Genomic DNA, 13,858 nt, shown 5'->3' on the forward strand with positions numbered 1-13,858 from the left:
CCACACAGTCACCAGTCGTGTGCAGAGGGCGGCAGTGTAGACAGACTGCCCCACACAGTCACCAGTCGTGTGCAGAGGGCGGCAGTGTAGACAGACTGCCCCACACAGTCACCAGTCGTGTGCAGAGGGCGGCAGTGTGGGCAGACTGCCCCACACAGTCACCAGTCGTGTGCAGAGGGCGGCAGTGTAGACAGACTGCCTGCCCCACACAGTCACCAGTCGTGTGCAGAGGGCGGCAGTGTAGACAGACTGCCCCACACAGTCACCAGTCGTGTGCAGAAGGCGGCAGTGTAGACAGACTGCCTGCCCCACACAGTCACCAGTCGTGTGCAGAGGGCGGCAGTGTAGACAGACTGCATGCCCCACACAGTCACCAGTCGTGTGCAGAGAGCGGGAGTGTAGACAGACTGCCTGCCCCACACAGTCACCACTCGTGTGCAGAGGGCGGCAGTGTAGACAGACTGCCCCACACAGTCACCAGTCGTGTGCACAGGGCGGCAGTGTAGACAGACTGCCTGCCCCACACAGTCACCAGTCGTGTGCAGAGGGCGGCAGTGTAGACAGACTGCCCCACACAGTCACCAGTCGTGTGCACAGGGCGGCAGTGTAGACAGACTGCCCCACACAGTCACCAGTCGTGTGCACAGGGCGGCAGTGTAGACAGACTGCCCCACACAGTCACCAGTCGTGTGCACAGGGCGGCAGTGTAGACAGACTGCCTGCCCCACACAGTCACCACTCGTGTGCAGAGGGCGGCAGTGTAGGCAGACTGCCCCACACAGTCACCAGTCGTGTGCACAGGGCGGCAGTGTAGACAGACTGCCCCACACAGTCACCAGTCGTGTGCAGAGGGCGGCAGTGTGGGCAGACTGCCCCACACAGTCACCAGTCGTGTGCAGAGGGCGGCAGTGTAGACAGACTGCCCCACACAGTCACCAGTCGTGTGCACAGGGCGGCAGTGTAGGCAGACTGCCCCACACAGTCACCAGTCGTGTGCAGAGGGCGGCAGTGTAGGCAGACTGCCCCACACAGTCACCAGTCGTGTGCAGAGGGCGGCAGTGTAGGCAGACTGCCCCACACAGTCACCACTCGTGTGCAGAGGGCGGCAGTGTAGACAGACTGCCTGCCCCACACAGTCACCAGTCGTGTGCAGAGGGCGGCAGTGTAGACAGACTGCCCCACACAGTCACCAGTCGTGTGCAGAGGGCGGCAGTGTAGACAGACTGCCTGCCCCACACAGTCACCACTTGTGTGCAGAGGGTGGCAGTGTAGACAGACTGCCCCACACAGTCACCAGTCGTGTGCAGAGGGCGGCAGTGTAGACAGACTGCCCCACACAGTCACCACTCGTGTGCAGAGGGCGGCAGTGTAGACAGACTACCCCACACAGTCACCAGTCATGTGCAGAGGGCGGCAGTGTGGGCAGACTGCCCCACACAGTCACCACTCGTGTGCAGAGGGCGGCAGTGTAGACAGACTGCCCCACACAGTCACCAGTCGTGTGCAGAGGGCGGCAGTGTGGGCAGACTGCCCCACACAGTCACCAGTCGTGTGCAGAGGGCGGCAGTGTAGACAGACTGCCTGCCCCACACAGTCACCAGTCGTGTGCAGAGGGCGGCAGTGTAGACAGACTGCCCCACACAGTCACCACTCGTGTGCAGAGGGCGGCAGTGTAGACAGACTGCCCCACACAGTCACCACTCGTGTGCAGAGGGCGGCAGTGTAGACAGACTGCCCCACACGGTCACCACTCGTGTGCAGAGTGCAGCAGTGTAGACAGACTGCCTGCCCCACACAGTCACCAGTCGTGTGCAGAGGGCGGCAGTGTAGACAGACTGCCTGCCCCACACAGTCACCAGTCGTGTGCAGAGGGCGGCAGTGTAGACAGACTGCCTGCCCCACACAGTCACCACTCGTGTGCACAGGGCGGCAGTGTAGACAGACTGCCCCACACAGTCACCACTCGTGTGCAGAGGGCGGCAGTGTAGACAGACTACCCCACACAGTCACCAGTCATGTGCAGAGGGCGGCAGTGTGGGCAGACTGCCCCACACAGTCACCAGTCGTGTGCAGAGGGCGGCAGTGTAGACAGACTGCCTGCCCCACACAGTCACCAGTCGTGTGCAGAGGGCGGCAGTGTAGACAGACTGCCCCACACAGTCACCACTCGTGTGCAGAGGGCGGCAGTGTAGACAGACTGCCTGCCCCACACAGTCACCAGTCGTGTGCAGAGGGCGGCAGTGTAGACAGACTGCCCCACACAGTCACCAGTCGTTTGCACAGGGCGGCAGTGTAGACAGACTGCCCCACACAGTCACCAGTCGTGTGCAGAGGGCGGCAGTGTAGACAGACTGCCCCACACAGTCACCAGTCGTGTGCACAGCGCGGCAGTGTAGACAGACTGCCCCACACAGTCACCAGCAGCCGTGTTTGCGATTAAATCCCTTAAAGGCCGGGAAGCGGCGCTGGCCCGTAGCAGGAGCCTTGGCGCCAGAGCCGGAGGCGGCAGTCAGTCACAGCCTCTGCGCACGGCACGGCAGCGAGCTTGCGCTCTTTCACGCAGAGCCGTTTTGCCCACCACTTCCAGGCTTTCCTTAGCCTGATGCCCCAGAGAGAGGGGTTTCTTGAGAAGCCATCGCGGTGGGAGCAGTTAAACCTGGTCCTGGGTGACCCAAAGGCCAGGCCCTTCTCAGATAAATGGCCAGGAGGGGAGAGGGCCATGACAGCCAGCGCGTGCTTGGACCACAGTGTCCTGCACTGTCATCTTATTTATGAGCTAGCCCTGTCTCCTGAAATACTCTGACAGCTTCATTAATAAGTTGCTATCTGACACATTAATATAAAAAGGACCCCAGTGTGGTGGCGCATGCCTGTAATCCCAGTACTTGGGAGACTGAGACAGGAGGATCACAGGTTCGAGGACAGCCTCGGCAGGGAATGAGGCGCTCATCAACCTAGCGAGACCCAGTTTCAAATAATAAAATAAGGTAAAGCTGGGAGTGTAGCTCAAGTACAAATTTATGTTGGAAACAAATCATACTCGGGCATTTTCTAATGTGACTACTTGAAAGGTGGAAAACCTTAGTGAACACCTGGCCGTGCTCACAACTGAAGTGTTGAGTTTCTTATGAAGGACTTGGGGGTGGGGACATGGCGAGTGCTGGTGTAAGAGGACCAGAGCTGGGCAGGCTGAGGCTGGGGACATCCAGGGCTGCCTGCGGGCGAGGCGAGCTCTGTCACGTTGGAGAGCTTAGCAGTGGGACGGCTGGAGGACACTGCCCTACAGTCACTCCATGGGAATTTCTCTTTTCAATTTAAAGATTGAGAATCTTGACCCCCGCGGAATCCAGCTGTCGGCCCTCTTCATGAGCGGGGTGGACATGGCCCTGTTTGCCAACGACGCGTGTGGACAGCCCATCCCCTGGGAGCACTGCTGTCCCTGGATGTATTTTGACGGGAAGCTCTTCCAGTCCAAGCTCCTCAAAGCCAGCCGGGAAAAGACCCCACTCATTGACCTCTGTGATGGTCAGGTATGTTGGGGCCTGGACGGCACCTCTGAAGGCAGATGCCGGCGTAGGCCAAGTCCTCGAGGAAGCCGGGTGCCCGCCAGCGTGAGTGCGCCCCGCTGGGGCCTGCTCGGGACACCCACAGCACACGGTAGAGCCGGGTGCTAACGTTCCTTGGAGATGGGGGGAGCTGTTGCCTGGGACACTCGGGGTCCACGCCCTAGCACCTAGCCTTCCTCCCCGTGGGTTTCTGTTCACCAGGGCCTCATTGGGTACGCACCGCCCACTCGTAGTGCCTGGCTCGTGGCCCCAGCCACATCAGGCCGCACATACACACAGCGACATCACCAACGAAAGGGACAGGCACACAAACCGTGGGCTGAGCAGGCCGCCGAGCGTGCAGGCGGCCTCCGTCCATGCGGGATCTGGGCCTGCCCGCCCCCTGCTCCGTGGGTGTGCGGGTGGCTGGGCTGGGTCGCACCTAGGTCCCAGCTGGGAGGAGAGCGTGCAGATGGAGGGCCTTGGCAGCCCTCGGCCGCTCCGGCTGGCCAGTGCTCCTTCCTGTCTGCTTAGAACACTGAGAGGCGTTTTCTCCCGCGGCTTGCAGGCTGACCAGGCCGCCAAGGTGGAGAAGATGCGGCAGAGCGTCCTGGAGGGGCTCAACTTCTCCCGGCAGAGCCACCCGCTCCCCTTCCCGCCGCCTCCCGCTCTGGCCTTCTACCCCGCGTCCGTGTACCCTCGGCACTTCGGGCCCGTCCCCCCCGCCCAGGGCAGGGGCAGAGGCTTCCCAGGTAAGAGCAGAGGCCTCACTCGCTCGCTGGGCTGCAGCCGGTGCTCGTCGGGCTTGGGGATGTCACAGCAGCTCTTCCAGCCTGCAGGAGCCAAAGGCGAGGAGGAGAGGGGCCTCGGCACAGCTGACCACTGTGCTCACGGGAGAGCAAATGCTGTGGGTCAGAGAAGGACGCCTCGCAGCACCCACCTCCCGGGCCAGCACCCTGTTGAGTCCCTGCTGCGGGGAGGGTCAGAGGGGCTGGGAGGTCTGCCCCACAGCTGAAGGGGTGGCATCTCTGCCTGGCCCCCAACCCATCCCTCATACGTGTCTGTCTGTCTGTCTCTCTCTCTCTCGCCCCCGGGTCCCGCAGGAGTCTGTGGCTTCGGAGGCCCCTATGGGGAAGCGGTGGCAACAGGCCCTTACCGTGCCTTCCGAGTGGCGGCGGCAGGACACTGTGGGACCTTCTCAGGCAGCGACGGCAGCAGGACTAGCAAGTCCCAGGGCGGTAATTACACTCACCCCTCCCAGCATGGCCTCTGCTCCCTCTGCTCACCTCGGGCCTCCCCCGCCAACGGGCTCCTGCCTGGGCACCGCCTCCCGTTGAGGGCAAGCCACGGAGTGGCCAAGAGCAGAGCCCGCACCGGGCGCCGGCAGCCCCCTCGGCAGTGGTGCCTGCCCTGGGGAAGACGGTGGGGCTCAGGATGAGGAGGCTGTATCCGTTTGTTTCATAGGAACACTCTTAGCTCGCTTGTGGAGTCTGTTAACCTTAGCTTACTATAAATCACTTCTCCTTTCGTTGTGCTGATAACATGAAGCTTCAGGAGGGGGTTCGGGGTGCTGCTGGAGGACGGCCTCAGTGTTGTCCTCGTCCCACGTTTGTGGACTGCAGTCAGCGTCACCATAGGCCGTGTGGCAGGATTGCTCTGGCACCTCGGGGCGCCCGTAGGGCCGGCAGCTTGCCAGCTCAGTCACAGGGCACTTGCAGAGCCGCGCACGGCGAGGGGGTGAGGCAGCTGTGGACTGCAGCAGCGGCCCTCACCGCCCCGGTGCCCGCTCCCCGGGGCTCCTCGCCTGCAGCTGCTCCAACACCACACCCTGGGTGGGCCCGCGGGTAGGAGGACCGAGGGAGGGCTCAGGAACCTGCCTCTGGGTGGCCTTGCCGTCCAGCCCCACGCAGCAGCCACGGTCCCACTGAGCACCTGGGCTGCGGCAAGCAAGCACACGCCAGATTTTTGGTTTGGTTTTGGTGCTGGGGATTGAACCAGGGGCGTTCTGCCTCCCGGCTGCCCCCTCCCCCCATTTTATTTTTTTGTTTGTTGAAACAGAGTCAGAGTCTTGCTAATTGCTGATACTGGCCTAAAACCTGTGAATCTCCCGCGCCAGCCACCCAAGTACCAGGACCGCAGGTGTGCACTGCCACACCGGGCTCATCACAGATTTTAAGGATGGAAAAATGGACAGAACGGACGGACAGCCATTAACTTTCTCTCTCTCTCTCTTTTTTTTTTGGTGGTACTGGGGTTCCTGGAAGCCCTTCTACCTCTGGGCTACACTCCCAGACCTTTTTTTTTTTTTAATTTTATTTTTGGAAACAGGGTCTCTTAAGTCAGCGCAGCTGGCTTTGAACCTGCACAATCCTCCTGTCTCTGCCTCCCAAGCACGGGGATTATAAGCGTGCGCCACCACGCCCGGCTTTTTCTCTTGATTACGTGTTGAAATAATATTGGATATATATATATTGGATATATATGACATGTTATTAAATAATATTGGATATATATAACATGTTATTAAAACTTCATTTCTTTGTACGGTTTTCGTGCGGCTCCTAGTAAACCGAAGGCCATGGTAGATCTCTGTTGGCCACGGCAGTGCAGTAGTGGCAGGCTTAGGACAGCCCATTTCCCCAGGAAACAAGGTGCTCGGGCCTCCATTCATCCGATCTGAAGTTTTGGTATCAGTTAATAATTTGAGTTTTGTTTATTTTTTGTAGTACTGGGGATTGAACCCATTTCAAAACGGGGGGGGGGGGGTCTGGCTAGGTTGCTGAGTCTCAGTACATTGCTGAGGCTGGCCTCAAAACCATGATCCTCCTGTCTCAGCTTCCCACGTACTGGGATTACATGCATGCACCACCACACCCAGCTGAGAATTTTCTTAGACAACTTTAGAATATGCAAGCTACCTATAATTATTAGACATTGATGAACTCACTGAGTATTCAGAGTTCTACATAAGGAAAATTGATTTAATAATACACTAAGAACTTAGGATAGATTTATTTGGTTATTTTCTATAATGTTTGGCTAAAGAAGTAAACCTGAAAGTGTCTCCTGTTGAGAAAAACACATTGAGTGTGCAGAATCCCACCGGGCATCCTGGAGGGCATCCCGGTGCACCCAGCGGCACGCTCTCCTGACTAAGCTTGCACGTGGACCTTAGCCCTTGGAACCGAATTCAGTTGTGTGGCTTCTTAACACCTTAATCACTGTAGGTCAGGACACCGCGTGGTAAAGGGGAAGTCCTCGCTCAGCAGGAGAGTACGGCCTCACCCTCAGCAGAAGCCGAAGGCGTGCTTGTTTCTCTCTGCTAGTCTTGATGCTGTGACCGTAAAGATTGTGTCTTCTTGTGTTTTTCTTTTGTGCAGGAGTCCAGCCAATACCTTCTCAGGGAGGGAAACTAGAAATAGCGGGCACCGTGGTCGGCCACTGGGCTGGGAGCAGGCGGGGCCGAGGGGGCCGCGGGCCCTTCCCTCTGCAGGTGGTCTCGGTGGGAGGACCCGCGAGAGGGTAAGCGTGTGCGTGTGCGTGTGAGCTTGGCAGGGTGTTGTATCCGCATGTGCACTTTTGTTTATAGCACTGAATAGTCGTTCAGCTATCCATCATTAATGAGTTGCTTTTCAAAAATATTCTAAAGCATTTTTAAAGTGTTATTTTAAAAATTAAGTGCCTGGGAGACGATCTGGAAGAGTAAGATTGATTCCTTAGAATAAATCTTTGGTGTGACCCTATTTTATAAACTGGCTGCCTCACAGAACATGTGATCAGACCCCTTTAAGTCCGCTTGATAGTACTTGAAGTGTGTTCTGTCATGGATCAAAGTCTATCGGCTCTGGCCCCTTTCCTTGCCCCTAGGCGTCCGAGGGGAGTTATTTCCACCCCGGTGATACGAACATTTGGAAGAGGTGGACGGTACTACGGCAGAGGCTACAAGAGCCAGGGAGCAATTCAGGTCAGTGCCGCGTGTCTCTGTTCCCTCCTGAGCCGGTCCGGGCTCGGGCACGGCGCCTGGCCTGGGTGACCAACGCTTCGGGCGCTCTGCCCTTCACTGGCCCGCGGGCGTCAGCCGCTTCTTGTTCCGTGGTCCAGACTCGCCCAGACAGGGACCTGCCCGTAGCTCCTGGGTTGCGTGGTGGGAGTGGGTGCCAGCCGCCTCCGCGCTGCGGGATTGCTGCAGCTCCTGGTCCTCCACCACAGATGGTCTGCGTGCTGCACGGGAACACACGCAGACACGGCTATTCCAGGCTGCTTTCGTTTTGTTTGTTTTGTTTTGTTTTTAAGGATAAAGGTCCTCATGAACTCCTGCCATGCCATTGTTTCTAGATGAACCTGAGGGCAGTGGGCTTTTATTTCACCTCTTTTCTCTTACCTTGTGTCCTTTCTCCTTTCTTTCTTTTTTTTTTTGCCAGACAGTATTTTGTTTTTATTTCTACTTTCATGAGTGCAGTATAGTCTCACGTCATAGTGCAGTTGACAGTGAATGACATCTTGCAGCGCTGACGGGCTTCCCCGGCTCCCTCCGCATCCAGGGCATTGAGAGTGACATGTCCCCCTCACATTTGGACAGAAAGCCGCTGGTAGTCATTCCTCAGGGAACTTCCCTCTCCTCTTCTCCTCCCCCTCGACCACCTCCTGGCTCCCCTGAAGTCTCTCCTCCATTTTCTGGAGTCCCTTGGTTAACCCGATTACTCCCCAGCTCTGCAGAGAGGAGAATCGTGTCCCTGTTTGGGGCCTTTTCTTGTGGTCAGCACTAGGGAGAACACAGGTGCACACCCCCAGGAAATACTTCCTGAGCCGATGTGGCATCTTCCCTTGCCGGCCTAGGACTTAGGAGTTCAACCTGCCCTTGCATGGAACATCTAAACGTCCTTTCTTCCATCCTGAGAGTCTGGGCTGTTGAAATGCCAGGGCTGATCAGTGCATCGCCTAATGAATTCTTGCTTTATTCTACATCGCACACACGGGCTCGGTATGGCCGTCCACATCACACACGGGCTCGGTATGGCCGTCCACATCACACGCGGGCTCGGGATGGCCGTCCACATCACACGCGGGCTCGGTATGGCCGTCCACATCACACGCGGGCTCGGGATGGCCGTCCACATCACACGCGGGCTCGGTATGGCCGTCCACATCACACGCGGGCTCGGTATGGCCGTCCACATCACACGCGGGCTCCGTATGGCCGTCCACATCACACGCGGGCTCCGTATGGCCGTCCACATCACACGCGGGCTCGGTATGGCCGTCCACATCACACGTGGGCTCCGTATGGCCGTCCACATCACACACGGGCTCCGTATGGCCGTCCACATCACACACGGGCTCCGTATGGCCGTCCACATCACACACGGGCTCGGTATGGCCGTCCACATCACACACGGGCTCGGTATGGCCGTCCACATCACACACGGGCTCGGTATGGCCGTCCACATCACACACGGGCTCCGTATGGCCGTCCACATCACACACGGGCTCGGTATGGCCGTCCACATCACACACGGGCTCCGTATGGCCATCCACATCACACATGGGTTCACTATAGCTGTCCAGGTCGCCCACAGGCTCAAGATCACCGTCCACATCGCTCACGGGTTCGGTATGCCTGTCTACACTGTGACTCACTCCAGACAACTAAAAGAAAATGTTGGTAAATGATGTGTGGCCTGCGTTCCAGCTGCTGAGCCTGCCTGACACTCCTGCCCCCATGTCCACTGCACCCCTCAGGGGCTGCCCCCCAGCCGCAGCCCGGGCGAGATGGTGAGCCGTCTAAAGAGAAGAAACATTCCCGTGCGTCCTTCCTTCAGCCATGCCCTGCACGGCTCTGCTCTTGCCTCTCTTGTCTGTGTTCTGTCATAGCTTCGTGCCCACCCGCCTCCGGGTCCAGCAGTGCGCCCTTTCCTCGGCGGGTTCTGCAGAAAGCGCCTCAGAAGATCCTGGAAACAATATTGGTTTTCCACTTCAGGAAGCAGTTTCTCTCCCAGTTATCGTAGGCTATTTTGTTTTCTTTGTGCATCAAGTTTTGCCAGCAAAGACGTATCTGTAATCTTTTCCTTTTAAGTCACTTGGAGATTTGGCTCTGACTACCTGTGGCTCTTCATGACAGTTAGTGCTTTTTCTGAGTCACACCCTGGCCCTGGTTAACCCAGGTCACTGTGCTCATTACAAGGGCGCTCTTCTTCCACATGTAAATACAGATCTTACTCTATTTCAGACTTACCTTTTTACGGTACTGGGGATGGAACCCAGGGGCATTCTACCTCTGAGCTACACCCACAGCCCTGATTTTTCTTTATTTTGAAACAGGGTCTCACTGAGTTGCAAAGAGCCTCACTAAGTAGCTGAGGTCCACAAAACACGATCCTCCTGTCTCAGCCTCCCGAATGCTGGAATTACAAGCGTGTACCACCATGCCCGGCCTTCTTTTTCATTTTTAATCAGGCTCCTGCCCCCAGGGCTGCTGAGGGCCCAGTGCTGGCCGAGGCCATCTTCCTCCTCAGCTCTATTGGCTTGTGCTGGCTGGCAGGCTCTTTTTTTTTTATTTATTTTTTTTTTTTTGCAGTACTGGGGGTGGAACCCAGGGAATTCTACCTCCGAACTACACCCCCAACCCTATTTTTATTCTTTATTATGAAACAGGGTCTCACTGAGTTGCAGAGGGCCGCAGTAAGTGGCTGAGGCTGTCCTTGAACCGCGATCCTCCTGTCTCAGCCTCCCAAATGCTGGGATGACAAGCGTGCACCACCATGCCCGGCCATTTTTATCTTTTATAGGGTCTTGCTGAGTTGCCCAGGTTGGCCTTGAACTTGTATTTCTCCTGCCTCAGTCTCCCAAGGAGCTGGACCTAGAGGTATTGCCAGCGTGCTTGTTTTCACCACCGTCAGACTCAGAGGCCGCCCCTGGGCCTTTTTCAGGAAGGTGTCTTTGTCAGCGCTTGCTGTCTGGAGGGTGTCAGCTCACAGTATTCTCTTGGCTGAAAGCAAAATGATCTGTAGAGTGGTCCTTTCTTTTGCACACTTGTATATTAAGTTGGCTTGTGCACACCTCCATAAGGATGGAAGACATAGGTAGCTTTTCTTTCCTGTTGTTTTTATCAGGAAACATAATTCCTGTAATCCCAGAAAGTATAATTTCTGTAATCCCAGCTACTCAAGAGGCTGACAGTGGCAGAGGTTCACAGAGATTGTCTCTCCCCACACGTGGAGAGCCATGCCCGCATCCTCTGCGCACACCCACCTGACTGCTCCCAGCCTCCTGCAGCAAGGAGCCAGGAGGCAGCTTCCTCGCTCTGGGGACAGATGCTTGGGCTGGGCTGTCCTGCCGTGTGCTTTGCCTGCGACGGAGAGCCCTGCGCTCAGAGGTGTAGTTGAACCCCCAGGGTTCTCCTCCTTGCCTTTTCGTTCCTGCTGTTTTTTATATTGACTGTTTTTCTCAAGCTGGGGGAATAACTCATTTTAGAACACTTACCCATTGTGCAGAGAGACCCTGGGGTTCAGTCCCTAATACCACCCAAACAAATTGTCTCAACGTACAAGGAAATGACAGCGGTATCTGCTCAGCATTCTTGCAGCTACACTCTAAAGACTGACCACGTACATAGAGGAAAGATTTATTTTCTTACCGTTTCGGGTTCAGTCTACGTGAGGCAGGGACCATGCATCTCGGCATGGCGGCAGGAAGTGCAGAGAGGACAGCAGTGGGCTGAGCGCCTCACACCTTGGTGGCCGGAAGCCAGAGCGAGCAGGGAGGGGCAGCCATGTATATAACCCCAAGGCTGTTCCCAGCCTTCAGCAATACCCTCCTGGTCCGCTAAGTACAACCCAGGTGGTTTCATTGCAGGGGGTTTTCCACTGCTGGAATTATAATCCTCATAACACAATCACATCGGCTCCAAACATTAATAAATGTGCTCTTTGGGGACCTTTATATCTTAACTATAACAAATGACATTGACCTCTGGTGACTGTGAGCTAGTCCGTCTGTCTTTGTGTGTTTGTGGTACGTGGGGTTGAACCCAAGGATATATCTCTGACCTATACCCCCAGTCCTTTTTAATTTTTATATTTATTTATTTATGTATTTATTTATTTATTTGCTATGTGGTACTGAGGATGGAACCCAGGGGCATTCTATCTCCGAGCTACACCCCACCACCAGCCCTATTTTTTTTTTTTTTTTTTTTTTTTTGTTGTTGTTGTTGTTCTGAGGGTGGAACCCAGGGGCTTTTCTACCTCCAGGCTATACTCCCAGACCTATTTTATATTTTATTTGGAAAAAGGGTCACACTAAGTTTCTGAGAGCCTCACTAAGTAGCTGAGGCTGGCTACAAACCTGTGCGATCTCCTGTCTCAGCCTCCTAAGCGCGGGGATTACAAGCGTGCGCCACCACTCCCGGCTCTTATTCTTTATTTTGAAACAGGGTCTCACTGAGTTGCAAAGGGCCTTACTAAGTACCTGAGGCTGTCCTCAAACCACGATCCTCCTGTCTCAGGCTCCCAAATGCTGGGATTATAAGCGTGTGCCACTACGCCCAGCTTACTTTTTATTTTGAAACAGGGTCTTGCTAGATTGCTAAGGCTAGCCTCCAACCTGCAATCCTCTTCTCTCAGCCTCCCAAGTACTGAGATTACATGTGTGCACCACTACGCCAGGCTATGAGCCGGTATTCCCAAACACTGGTGTTGGGAGCTAAACTGAAAGATGTATGGTAGAATGTGGGGGATCCCTGTTTCCTGGTGAGGGTCACAGGGCGTACTTTCTCTTCCTCTGACTCAAAGAAGTGCCTTTGTCCTCTACAAGGCACATCCCCTGGTGCTCAGGATAGGAGGCCTGGGGGAGGCTGGAGGACACCCCTAGTTTTCTGCTGGGAAGGGTCTGAGGTCAAAGTCGGGAGCCTGGCTCCGGTCTGAACCGTGATTGTGTGAAGAGGGAGCCCTGGGTTTCCTCTGCTGCTGTCCCGGCGGCTGAGCCACCTGGGCGCTTGCAGATGCTACTGGCTTCTGTTGGGTGGAGGCAGCTCCTGGGGCACCCCATGCCGGGGAACTGCCAGGGCCCCAGGACCCCGGGCCACCCTAGGGTCCCCGTCCAGAATGTGCTGCATGGCTCCAGGTTCTTGGTGCCCAGAGAGCTGGAGCTAAGTCTGGGGAGGGGCGTCCCTGAGCCGAGTGCCGGGCAGCAGGGCCGGCGCAGCCTGCCCAGGGAGGCGGCTGTGTGTGCTGGTGTGTACTGCGGGCATGGGGACAGATCCATTCCAAGGCGACTTCACGCTACGACGCGTGTTCTACTCAGGGACAGACGGAGCTCCTGAAGTGGGGTGCCCTCGTTCTCGGGGACGTTCCCCGCAGAGGAGCTGAGGGAAGGGGCCGCGGCAGGTCTTTCCGACCCCAGGCTGCAGGCAGCGCCCCGGCCCAGCCTCCCTGGCCTCACCCACCGCTTCTCTCAGCAGGGCAGACCTCCTTACGCTGCTTCTGCGGAAGAAGTAGCCAAAGAGCTGAAGTCCAAGTCCGGGGAGTCCAAGTCCTCTGCCGTGTCCTCAGACGGGTCCCTGGCCGAGAACGGAGTGCTGGCGGAGGAGAAGCCCGTGTCCCAGATGAACGGGAGCGCGGGCGACCCCCGGGCCCCCGGCCACCCCGGAAGTGCCTTGAGCAGTGACTCTAAAGCGTGCAATACGAATCCTCACTTGAACGCACTGAGCGCGGACGGCGCCCGCCGCCGGGAGGCTGCTCCCGACGCGGCTGTCTTAAATAAAGAAGAGTAAACTTATTTTTTATAGAGGGGGAGGATGCTGGAAGGGTAAGGATTTAGGAATATCTGGAGAGAAAGAGAGCCTGCAGTTACGTACATTTTGTCCTTTCCGTAAGAGAAAACTGAGGACTTTGGAAATTCAGATCCCTCTTTGATATCAGAGTTTTCAACAACACATTTTTAGTTTTAACCAGTTGTAGTCAAAATGCTACAATAAAATAAAAAAGAGAGAAAGAAAACGAAGAGCATTTGACTCCCGCACTTAAAACGAAGTACACATAAAGCTAAACTGGTTACGACAAAAGCCTCTAGTTGTGTTTCTTGAACTATAAAGAAAACAAATTTTGGCAGTCTTTTAAGTATATATAGCTTAAAATATCATTTTTAGCATTTGGCACCATATGTATGCCATTATATTTGATTTTGCATTACTGTTTCACAAAGAAGCTTTGTTTAAGGCTTTGATTTTTATGATTATGAAAGAAATAAGACACAACCACAGTTTTTCTTTCTTACTTAAATTTCATCACCGTTGATGTGGTTCTTTCGTGTTAAAA

General features: G+C 55.7%; 1 protein-coding gene across 1 annotated transcript in view; it reads left to right on the plus strand.

Annotated features, from left to right (window-relative positions):
• Positions 1 to 13,314, plus strand: part of FAM120A (family with sequence similarity 120 member A) — a gene marked incomplete at both ends in the record, with an annotated part of 92,271 nt that extends 78,957 nt beyond the window's left edge. The window contains 6 exons of the mRNA XM_080709038.1: positions 3,321 to 3,530; positions 4,114 to 4,297; positions 4,649 to 4,783; positions 6,926 to 7,067; positions 7,413 to 7,509; positions 13,003 to 13,314. Coding sequence (XP_080565164.1) covers positions 3,321 to 3,530; positions 4,114 to 4,297; positions 4,649 to 4,783; positions 6,926 to 7,067; positions 7,413 to 7,509; positions 13,003 to 13,314 — 1,080 coding nt within the window. The remainder of the gene's footprint in view (positions 1 to 3,320; positions 3,531 to 4,113; positions 4,298 to 4,648; positions 4,784 to 6,925; positions 7,068 to 7,412; positions 7,510 to 13,002) is intronic.
• Positions 13,315 to 13,858: the final 544 nt, after the last annotated feature.

The sequence above is a fragment of the Muscardinus avellanarius genome, assembly GCF_963383645.1.
Source record: "Muscardinus avellanarius genome assembly, chromosome: 13".
Classification (NCBI taxonomy): domain Eukaryota; kingdom Metazoa; phylum Chordata; class Mammalia; order Rodentia; family Gliridae; genus Muscardinus; species Muscardinus avellanarius.